The 12,148-nt window shown below is 41.5% G+C and overlaps 1 protein-coding gene across 1 annotated transcript; it reads left to right on the top strand.

Moving 5' to 3' along the window:
* The first annotated feature begins 1,880 nt into the window (after positions 1-1,880).
* On the top strand, positions 1,881-11,754 carry GABARAPL1 (GABA type A receptor associated protein like 1). Its single transcript, XM_065742270.1, has 4 exons — positions 1,881-2,107; positions 6,236-6,314; positions 7,286-7,404; positions 8,749-11,754. Exons 1-4 carry the CDS (start codon positions 2,018-2,020, stop codon positions 8,812-8,814), a joined length of 354 nt encoding a protein of 117 aa, XP_065598342.1. The 5' UTR covers positions 1,881-2,017; the 3' UTR covers positions 8,815-11,754.
* The last annotated feature ends 394 nt before the right edge of the window (positions 11,755-12,148 follow it).

Raw genomic sequence — 12,148 nt, 5'->3', positions numbered from 1 at the left:
TCAAGGATTTTTTCTATTCTAACCACACTGTAGAATCATGGTGCCTGCAAAACAGCAACTGTGTATTTTCCTACTCGTATTCATTGTTTGTCAACATGATAGCACAGAGTCAAATCAAATACAGTAAACCTGCATCCTCTCACCTCTACCCCTTGAAGGCTACAGCCTTCAAGTGATGCATTATACTAAGGCTGTCTGCTATCTCACACAGCACTCACTGCTACTACCAAATCTGTTGCACAAATAAAACATCATTCTTGGGAAAGTTCCACAATTATGGATGAAGCATTCAATGGAATAATTATTGAAGCACAATTGTTCATTGTTCCCAGGGCAGCATCATTCTTTCTTTTCTTTTTTTGGTACTGATTTGGCCATGCTGATCCATACTTTAGCACTTTTGCTGGTCAGTATTGTGAGCCTAGCCTCTCAGAAAAAAAAAAAAAAAAAGAATAATAACAACAAAAAGATATTCCAGTATGTATCATCTAAAATTGTCTGTCTGTTTAGGCTTCTTTGCAGTTAATTCCCTTCACCACATGCTGCTTGTAACATGCCTCTGTCCTGGGACATTATGTGACATACTTATGATTTGAAGAAATCGATGCATAGGAACTTAACAGCAAAGTTTTGTTACTGTTAAGTCAGGTATTTATTAGTGGCACCGGGAAGCACTGGGGATATTTCCACTTCCAAGATTATATGATTCAGAGTCCATTATATTTTCACAGACTGTACATATTCATCAATTATGCACAAGACAAATAGCATATACACACCTATCTCAGTAATTTTTGATGTTTCCAGTCTTCTTTTCCATGGTCTCTTCTACTATCTAGTGTCCTTTTAGCATCATGACAGTCCAGTCAACATCCAGTGGTTTTCCTTACTTGTCTCCCAGATGGAATTTCTTCACTGATGCATGCTCAGTAGCAGAATGCCTATTATAAGTAATGTATAGGTACCAGAATCATAACATTTGCTCACTCACCACTTGGCCATTATTTTTGGCCGTTTGCTTGTCCTTGGATAGAGATAAGTTTGGCAACGTCTTAGTGATATATACTGGGGTGTTAACCTGGCTTTTAGTGATATATACTGGGGTGTAGAAGATAAGGATAGAAGGGAGAATGCCTGTTGCATCCCAACCTAATCCCAGGGTGAGGCAATTCAGCCTTGTGAATCCAGCCTTGTGAATCTGGCCCTGGATTTCATTATTGTGTTTCTTTTGGCAGAGAGATTCTTGTCAGAACAGAATGGCCTTACAGCATGCTTTCTAGTCTATAATAGTACGTCCATACTATTTGCAACATCAAAAAGCTGTTAGTTTTGTAAGCAAGAATTGATCACGAAACACAGCGATTCAACAACTAGATTTCTAAAATATGCTACTTAAATATATGCTGTTTCTACTTTTTCAATTAAGCTATTTCTAAGGACAAGATACTTCTTCAAATCACTTGCCCCCTCTCCCTATTGTTTAACTGGAGAAGTGAATACACCGAACAGTCCAGATGTGGTAACAGGGACAAACACAAAATCTAGCCTTCTTTTTTTCTTTTTCTTCCCCTGTATATCTCATAACCACTTATGGAACAGCCTCATCGCCCTCGTTTCGGACAGGTGAAGGCACTGACACCATGGAGGACGGTGCGTGGGGACGGGCGCTGCGCCTGCGTAGATAACCACTGAGTCACGCATGTTACGTTTACGCTGCCGGCCGTGTTGTTGTGGATTTTTTTTCGTTCTAAATTGTTTCCACTAAGACAAAACGAAACGCGCAGTAACGCGAGAGGGACACGGCCGCCACCAATGAGCGCTCCAGCCATCCCTGTTGGAAGGACCGTGCCGGAAAGGGGCGGGTACGGGGGTACGTCCCTGTGACATCACGCGGCAGCACGGCACGGAGCTGCGCTCCGCTCGGCTTGCGTGTGCTGCGTGGGCTCTGTGGGGTTTGTTGAGTGCGCGGCCGTCGGTGGCGGAGGGATCGCAGTGGCCTTCTCGGCGGTATCGCATCATGAAGTTCCAGTACAAGGAAGACCACCCGTTCGAGTACAGGAAAAAAGAAGGGGAGAAAATCAGGAAGAAGTACCCCGACAGAGTCCCTGTGAGTGTGCTGGACGAGCGCTGCCCTCGGGCTCGCCGTGCAGACCTCGCCATTCTTTGCTGTCCTTGTCGCTGCCGCCTGCTGCTTTGCTTCTTTTGCAAAGAAAAGAAACGAGATTAGGAAAGATGCTTATTGTCTTGATGCTTCGGTATTAATTCCGGACTGCTTTCTCTTTAGCGCGAACGTATTTGTTATTTTACCCCAAGGTCTGTGGGTGGGTGTGGGGCTCTTTTTCATGAATCCGCAGTAGGTCGACGGCGAGAATGCTGTTAATCTTATTATGGCAGCCTGCGTGCATGGGGCTGGAGGGTGGGGAGAGAGCTTACGATTTGCTGGGAAGATGGAGGAGGACAATGAATAGGTAAAACAGGCATTCTTTCTTACAAAGAAGACCTAAATAGCTGTCATCAAATGTTTTCCTTTTTTTTTTTCTTTTTTCTTTTTTTGTTTGTTTATTTATTTTTGGAGCTTGCTCTTCGGTATAGTCCTACTCTGTTTTTTGTCTTTGCGTGAGAGAAAAAAATTGATGGTAAATGATTAATTCTCGGCCTTACTGCCTTCCTGTTTAATCATCCTGTGGGGGAAGAAAAAACAAACAAAAAAAGGACCCATCATTTGGAAAACAAGATCATTTTCTAGCTAAACTTCTTCATCATCCTTAGGTCCCCCTGGAATCCCTGTGGAAAACTCCTGGCTTTATTGTTTGTAACAGTAATTGCAAAAAGAAATACCAACACTAGTTTTGATTTTTTTTGTCCCCTTTTAATAGATATTTTATGACCTTTTTTCTTTCCAGTACCACTGGAGAGTTCTGTCCTGAATTGGGGTGACCAGGGGTGTAGTGTACAAAAGAACTGTTACACCTCAGATTTTCCCTGTAGGATGAGGTCATTTTTCATCTTGAGAATGGCCCACAACTGGGCTTATAGAAGTTCTTGAAACTCAGAATTTGGGTACGTTTTGCCTCGTTGTTTTTGGGACCTCTGGAACAGCAGAGTAGGTTGAGCACATAGTGTATGCAGGTCTGTCTTCTCAGGTGAGAACCACAGAGGGCTCAGCTGATCACAAGAGGCAAACGGTAAACCAAGGATCAGCTTGGCAGGTCATGATAGAAACGTCTGAAAGAACCATATGGGGAGCCCAGCAGCAGACCTTGTCTGGCAAGAAGTAGAGATGATAAGACAGAGCAGCATTAGCAGAGCATTATGGACAAAAACAGGACCAAAATAGTAAGGTGTGCTGCACAATAAAGGATAAGTGAAAACACTGCCTGGAAAGGCCTGAAATAGACTGTTGGGGAAGGTTTATTGTCAGTTACACAGATGTTTTTTGCATTACTTCTGTCACTGCCCTTCACAACAGCAGGATCCTGAGCAATATCCCTTTGTCTCTCAGCACTTCAGTGTCCTGATGTATCTCAGCATTTTGCTGAAATTATATTGTTATTTATATTATTATTATTGTTGTTGTTGTTGTTGTTATATTATGAAATACTGGCCCAGTCCAATGTTACCACAGTCACCACCCAGCAGTAAAAGACATGAAGATAATATGTATCTGCCCTTTGGATTGTCTTTGTAGGTTTGTTTCTGTGTGCAAAGTAACCTTTAGAAGAGGTTACCTACCTGAGTTATCAGGGAAACTGAGGATAGTCTAGGAAAACACCTCATTTTTTCCCTGACTCTTTGCAAGAGGGAGATCTCTCTCAAGCTTGGTTATTTGATTTGAATCATTTCCAGAGTTTTAGAATCTCCAAAACTCTTGTCCTTGTAGCCATGGCATAATTCAAGGTGCCCCCTATCTTCTTTTCCTTTATCTGATGGCTTAGCTACATGCCACCTTTTCTGCACCAGTTTAGTCCTGTCACTATTGCTACCTAGCAATTCTGCTTACCAGAAATTGGAATTGGAAGAAAAAACTACCTGCTTTTTTTCCTCTGCAGTGTGTTGCGTACTTGTAGCATTTCAGGGTAAGAAAATAGGGGAGACGCTGTTACTGGTCAGCCTGCATCTGTGTGGTGAGATTGTGCAACTTCCTTTCCTTTACAATATTTACCGTTTGTGTTTCGTATAGAAATGCATGTCCTAACACAAACTTAATCTGAAAGAACTCAGTTGCTTAGTAGTTGAGGTTCTTGAAGTTCTTGAACTAGGAAACTACACTTCTGTTTTAGAAAGAAACTTAGAAGTTTCAGGGCTTTTGGCTGTGTTGGAGGCATCTAAATGGAGCACAGTGTACAGATGTCCAAGCCAGAATCTGTACTGTGTGATATGCTTTGCAGATACTTGGATCTGGAAGGAGGAGAGTTTGGTTGGCATGGCACTTTTTCCAAGTTAATACATGAAGATCATTATGTTTTTTTCCTTTGACATACTGTTTCACTGATGTGACAGTATTTTCCTTTCCAAAGAAGGAAGGAAACACAGCAGTTCAGCCTTTCCTATTGTACAACTGACACAGCTGCTGATTTTGGTTGCCATAGGGCTGGGAGCATGAGTCCTTGGAAATTAGTCTCACAGTGTCTCAGGTGGAGTGCATACAATCACAGGTTTGAGCAGAATTGAGAAGTTTAGAAATCTCGGAAAATAAAGATTTTTTAGAAGGTCAAAATGTCTTCTGCAGAACAGTAAGCCATGTAGATTGAATCATGTAACATATCTCTTTAATGGATCAAAAATACATACCAGGAAAAAAAAAAGACACCAGTGTCTGCATTTTATTTCCACATGCATGCAATATTTCCGTGGAAACATACCACCAAGCTTTGGAAAGGTTTCCAAGCCTTTTCATATTCAAGTCACTTGGGAATTGTTCTTATTTCAGAGATAAACATTTTGCGTAGCTCTGGTAACAGAAAAATTGTATGTAGCATATCTCTTTGCCTTTTTGACCTCAAAGCTACTGAACTTATGTTTTCCTATATCATATAATGATCAGTATTTTGGGTCAAAAGTCTCTGTAAGTCTAGATGGTAGTGTGTTGTTTATTCATTATATATTTATATGAATAAAGAAATGTGTGTAACTATATTAAGTAGGAGAAGTAACGTCGAGCTGTTTGAGCAGGTCCAGAGGAGGACCATGAAGATGATCAGAGGGCCTGAACACTTCCTCTGTGAGGACAGGAGGAGAGAGCTGGGGCTCTTCAGTCTGGAGAAGAAAAGGCTCTGGGGGGACCTTTCCAGTGGTCTTCCAATACCTGAACAGGGCCTACAGGAGAGCTGGGGAGGGTTGTTTTGTAAAGGCACATAGCAACAGGATAAGAAGTGGCTTTAAACTGGAAGAGGGTAGATTTAGACTAGATAGTAGGAAGGAATTCTTTACTGTGAGGGTGGTCCTACACTGGAACAGGTCAGTCTGCCCAGAGAGGTTGTGGATGCCCAAGAGCTGGAGGCATTTAAGGCCCTGCTGGATGGGGCTTTATGTAACCTGGGCTAGTGGGAGGTGCCCCTACCTGTAGCAAGGGAGTTGGAACTAGATGATCTTAAGGGTCCCTTCCAACCCAAACCATTCTATGAAATACCCTTAAGGGATGTGAAATTCAAAGTAGAAGATAACTACTGAAGAACTGTGAATTTGAAAAAATAATCTTCCTCAGTACTTCCTCAGTAAGCTGTAGCTTTGCTTTTAATTCTTTGCTTTATTCTAGATCATTCAGTGTGGGTGAATGTGGAAATTAGGATATGGGACTACTGGGACTGGAGCTGATTTTGTGTCAGGCAGTTTGGAACTATAACTTGGAAACAGCTCAATTTAGTTGTGTTCATGTTGTAGCCTCCTGGTAGCTCCTTCATACAAAATTAACCTGCCTTGAGACTATCAAGGTGACCTGATTTTTTTTTTTTTTTCCCTTCACTATTATGGTTTATTTTTATGCTTATTTCAGTCTCAAATTTTTACTCACTGTGCTTATTAGTATAGTACTGAGCTCCCAGCACAGATATTGCCAGTGATTTGCTGTCTTCTTCTCACCTTTCTATTTAATGTTGTGTATTTGTTAAGGATTAAATAAATTTCTAAAGGCCTGGTGGCACCAGTTTTCTCAAAGGGTATTGTCTTCTTCAACTTACACTTCTTTGGTTCATTTACTATAATGATGCCCATAGCATATCTCTTTCTACCTCATCAGGTTATTGTGGAAAAAGCACCAAAAGCCAGAGTACCTGATCTAGACAAAAGGAAGTATCTTGTGCCTTCTGACCTCACAGGTAACAAAGTCTACTTGTGTTCTTCCTGTTTCTCATTAAAATGGTCTTATAAGTGCCTTTTGTTCATCTGATCAAAGAGGAAAAATCCAGGCAGGCTCACATCTTATTACTACTCCAGTTTGCCTGGCTGTACTTATTATATCTATGCATTTTGCAGTCTGGATTACAGCATGCAGAATTCTTTGAGATCGTAGGTGTCACAGTGACTAAAATTATATGCATGTGTCACTGTGACTTCTAGCTGTGATGAAAATGACTGAACTGTGTATCACAGGCAGTAGCAAAATCATCAGTCGCTGATGACTTAGCTGCAGCTCAAGTTGCCAGAGGCTGTGTACTTTCTGCAGGAAAAGACAAGTTCTTGAAATATTTTCATTGTTTTCCACGACTGTGGTTGGAGTCATGACCATGAGTTTTTTTCTGAGTATTCATGGTAATTTTACATTTGTTTACACTTGAGAACATAAATAAGTTACAGTGACAGCTTTTTTATTTATTTTTTAATTTTAATTTAATTTTTATTTTTTTTCCATTGCTGTATGTAGTTTATTGCAGAATGCTTGTGCAAAATAAATAAATAAGGAATTTGTTTTCAGGAATTGCAACCAATTTGCAGTGGGGAAAATTCTCTTAACATGTTTTTTTATTTACAGAGTTTAAAGGTTAAGCAAGTTAGACATCTTCCCACTAATCCCTACAGTAGAACAATTCATACCATAATAGGTGAGGTATGGATTTAGAGAATGGCCTGAAGCAGTATTGATTAACTTGTGAATCTGTCAGCTCAGTGTGGATTGGCTGTTGATATGGTTACAGTCATGAGGTTCCTACTTGTTTCTCCACGTCGTCCATTTTCCCTTGTTTTTTACTTACAGCGTGTGACTTCTATCCCTTCGTTCCCAAAAGAGAACAGCCATGTTTAGTTGGAAATTCTCTTTGTGTCTAAGGCATTCTCCTCTGTTCCTCTTCAGTTGGGCAGTTCTACTTCTTAATCCGAAAGCGGATCCACCTGAGGCCAGAGGATGCACTATTCTTCTTTGTCAATAACACCATTCCTCCCACAAGTGCTACCATGGGTCAGCTGTATGAGGTAGGCCTGACATATCCTCCTCTATTTCTTCAAGTTTCCACAAGAGTGCATATCCTCACTGAAGTACATCTGAGCATTACTCAGCTCACAGTAGGTGTAGCTTGGCCAAATATACCTGAATGTGGACCCCCTTGGCATAGGCTGTGTTCCATTATCTCTTTTGGAAAGTTCCATTCTGCAGTTATGAGGAGCCTAAAATCTTTGGCTAGTTTAAAGCATTGTTGTTTCATGTGGTGAACAGTTTCCCCAGCAGTTATATGTTGGTCCTACTCCTTTAACAAGCTACTGAAATAAATCATTTACCTAAATTTCAAAGGCATAAGTGTCCGGAGCAGGAGACAGAACATATGCATTAGCTTTCCTGTTAATACGAAAGAAATTTCCTCTTAACAGTAGAAGTACACAGTATCACTCTGCAACTGTCTATAGTGTTCAAGAACACTTATTCTTTGTTCAGGAGCACTTTTTCCTAGCTTGTACTGTGTAAGGACATTGTGAACATTGCTTCCTAGTATTTCTACTGAGCAGTGTTACTTACTTACTTGACTTTGTAGGCATATTCTGTTCCCTACAGAGGAATATACCTCTGTTATATAGGCATTAATTATATCATGGCTGTTTTGCAGCCTGGATTGATTTATCCTTGATTTCTGCTTTGGTTGCACTAGTGGTTTTTAATAGAGGAGCTCCAGTTCAGTGCTGCAAGCCTTATTTGACCTAGCACCTTTTGGTAGTGATTGGGTAATTTGTATATGTGGACTAATGAAGACATAAGACTAAAATACTCAAATCTGGTTGTGTAGGAGGAAGTAGATCTAACCCAGAGCTGAGACCAAGACTCTGTCTCTGGCATTCTGCAGACTTTTTGTATCCATGTAATTTTAACATCTCAGCTTTACTGCCCATATTTAAAACAGGACTAGAATCACAGCCATTTGGTAAGGTGTTCTGAAATACGACAGATGTAGTAACATTTATGAATTGCCAAAGTAGGCAGAGATTGTTTTTAATATGCTATAGCACTCCCAAGTCATTCCTCCTGATCATAAGGGCCATATTAGTGTTGATATTTTTCTGCATAGCTTGCAACAGCCAGGGCCATTTATGTTCCATACTTGCAGCACACTATCTTTCCTAGTAAATCCAGCGTATCCAGAAATACGACATCTAAATTTAGAGGTTGAGCTATGGGTAGAGAGAGTTTCTGTATATATTCTGAGAAAGTGGAGCTATCAGTGTAAAGGGAAAGGTTATGCTACAGTGATTTCCTGGTTAGATTTTTTCATATGCAGTGGAGAGCTATGGGGCTATGGTTTGATACTATTTTCCTTTCTGCCCTTGCAGGATAACCACGAGGAGGACTATTTTCTCTATGTGGCCTACAGTGATGAGAGTGTCTATGGCAAGTGAGCAGCAGTCCCCCAGGCATGCAAGCAAGATGGGCTGATGGAACTGATTGGGGGGGCAGGGGGAGGGTGTTGAAGAGAAGGAAGAAGAATGCTTGAGAAGAGGGGAAGAGAACTGGAAGTTAACCACATGCACAATGCCATCACCTTCCACGTGTTAATTATAACCATTATTTTTAAATTGAGGGGAGGGAGGGTGGGGGTACTGTAAATGAAACGGTGAACTGATAGACTTACAAGGGCTTCTGTGTTGAGGAATGAGAATCCCCTGTTTGTACTCTTCCCTTATCCAGCTGGAAGTTGCTAGCTGGGACTGGAGGCTGCTAGACAAGCCAGTGTAGAGAAGCTCCTGGAGAGTGAATGAACAGGAGGGAAATGGTTGTTCATGTGTAACCTTTCCATTGGATGTGGAAGGCATGCCTGGAACCTGTACACTGATCTTGTCACACCTTACCCATGGCACGAGCTGCATACCTATGAGCATTCAGTAAGCTGTGAAATATTTCACCCTGACCATACAAAGCTGTCCTATGCTGATAGTCCTCACTCTAGCTGCTATATGTGAAGCGTTCCAAGACTACTGTATTCCCTGTTGCTTCCATCATTTTAGAACACATTCTGCTCCCAGTCCCTGACTCTGAGGGCTGGGAACTTCTCAGCTGTGAGATACAGAGATTGAGAGGATGGGGAAAGAAGGAAGGAATATTTTTTTCCTTTGTTATTTCAATGCAAGTGCTGGACAGAACAATTTGAGACAACTCTTTTGTTCTTTTCAGTGAAGCTAACTGCTGAACTTGTAAAGGTAGGGCTTGCAAGGACCTCAGGAGAACAACTAGCCCACTTCAGCACTGAGGCAGGATTGATTATGCCAGACATGTCCATAGCTATTCATCCAACTTATTCTTAGAAACATCTGTATAGAGGGATCCTGGAGACTGCTTAGGTAGCCTGTTCCAGTTTCTAGCTAACCTGAAAGTGAGAAAGCTATCTGAGTTTCATTTCCCTAGCAGTGCACTAATACAGTTAACCAGTGATGGTCTTGTTAGTGGCGAACACAGAAAATTATAAACCACTGTTGTCCTTGCACCAGTCTTCAGCAGATTTGAAGTTGGCAGAAATCTTTTGGGTTTAGCCCTCCCTTCCATGTCTCATGTCTCTACAGATCTTGCACGCACTACATAGGTAGAAGAGATCAGTCCCTCCCATGCATCTTTTGCTTTTTGTGATTGGACAGCAGTGCCACACTTTGACACAAAAGAGAGGTGCTTTTAGACAAGAAAGGAAAGGGGAAGAAATTCTCTGTAGGTTTTTGTTTTTGTTTTTATTTTATTTTTGTTGTTGTATTTTACATTAAGCCAGGGTTGTGTATGCCCTGTCCTTGAAGGTGTTCAATGCCAGGTTGGGTGGGGCCCTGGACAGCCTGACCTAGAACCTCTCCCTTCATTGCAGCAATCTAGTACTTGATTTAGCAGTTGGCAAGACTGCCTGTGGCAGGGGAGTTAGAGCTTGATGATCCTTGAGGTCCCTTCTAACCCAGGCCTCTATGAAAGTTACCAGATAGATGCTGTTCTGTGCAAACCTTATGCTGTCATGCCAAAGCAGTTACTTCCTGGAGGCACAAACAGCAGATTTTCCCATAATTGCCATAACTCAGATGAGGGGCTATGGTTTGTGGAGTGAGCTGAAATGTGAACGGGAATGTTCTGGGGTTTTATCTAAAGATTGAAGAACTGGACCTGAATTACTGCATTCCTATATTTAAGGGCTGGATCCAGAGGAAAGAGAAGATGAGAAAGATGAAGGAGACAGGCAGAGTCCAGAATAAGTTGAGGGTGTTTACTGTGTTTACATTAAGAAGTTAGATCCCAGTTCTCTGCGTTCCTTAGGAATGATAGATCAACATGAGTGCTTCTGTGACAGTGGGAGACAGGAAATCAGATCGCAGCCTTTTCTGACTTGGCCCACTGAGGTACAGAGGACAGAAAATGAGGCTGAAGTTGTGCAGCATTAATACAGCTGTGTGAAGGACAGAGATGCAGTGTAGTACAGGAGAGTCACTGCCTGTGTGGTATGGTAAGTAGCATATGAGTGGGAGAAAAGGGAGCAAAGTAGGATATTCATAAAGGGGAGACAGAAAGTGGGGGATTAAAGGATGAAGTGGGTGGGTTTCTGCAGGCATTTTTCATCCTAAATTTCAGGTTTGCTGAATATCACGTTCATCTGGAATAAATATATTTGGAGGACTTGAATCTACTGCCAGCTTACATAACTTCCTCTTTTACTGGACCACTCTCCTCCAGTCAGACTCTTAACATCCTTGGGATGCAAATCCACATCAGTTTACTGTTTTAGGAAGCTCTGGGTGTTCTGAAGTAGAGAACACACTCAGAAGGATCTTCAGGGGTAAAAGAGAAAATGGAGGCAGATGGTATACAGCCTTTTGCCTCTGTCCTGTTTGCTCACATGTGTGCTGCAAAGCATATGATTGCATTATCACTAACTAACTTGTGCTTAGACACACGCAAAAGAGAAAGAGTTGGAATCTGGGTTGTGTGCTTTTTGTGTTCAGACCTCTTTTCCCCTCCTGCTGCTGGGTTTATAAGTGACAAAAATGGGACTTATCTCAGCTGTTTGTGACATTTAGAATTTACTCTTTGCATTAGTTATTTTACATTTCTTTTACTTGATTGTGGCATTTACTTCTGTTTTTGTGCTAGACTAATATTGTACAAAATAATGACAGTAGGTTTTTTTTTTGTTTTGTTGGTTAGCTGCAGGTTCTTGTAAAAAAATATTAAAAATTCATACTACTTAAGCTAAATCAATCAACCAACCAATAAAGATGCATTTGAAAATCACAGGATTGGCCCAAAATGTGATTGACTGTAGTATTTATCACCATGTGTGCTTGTAAATAAAGAGCCTGACTAACCAGGGCTGCTTTGTCAGAACCTCTAGATTTCTTCTGTCCTGTCTGTAAGTCAGATCTCTCCTTTTGTTGTTGTTGCTGTTGTTGTTGTTACATTGTCACATGCACACACTTGTCTGTGTCTTTCCATGCCACCCAAGTAAAATTTATTTAGATGTAGAATTGTAAGAAGGTCTTAAGGAATACAATGGGTGTACAGAGACATTCTCTGCCACTTTTTAGCCTTGTGTAGTCTAAGTAGCTGATGGGCCCTGAGGGTGCAACAAGCCTGAGCACCTAGGACCCCAAGTCAGCCCCAGAGCTCTCAACATCATCTGCAGTATGGTCACAGCAGGGCCAGACTCCAGCTTTCCACAGCCCTGCCCAGCTACACCTACTCCCTGAGCTGAACACATCCATGGCCCAGCTT

This window comes from Cyrtonyx montezumae, unplaced genomic scaffold (genome assembly GCF_038088225.1).
Source record: "Cyrtonyx montezumae isolate F1298 unplaced genomic scaffold, pur_monq_1.0 scaffold_3, whole genome shotgun sequence".
In the NCBI taxonomy this organism is placed as follows: domain Eukaryota; kingdom Metazoa; phylum Chordata; class Aves; order Galliformes; family Odontophoridae; genus Cyrtonyx; species Cyrtonyx montezumae.
This window is presented reverse-complemented; position numbering and strand designations above follow the sequence as displayed.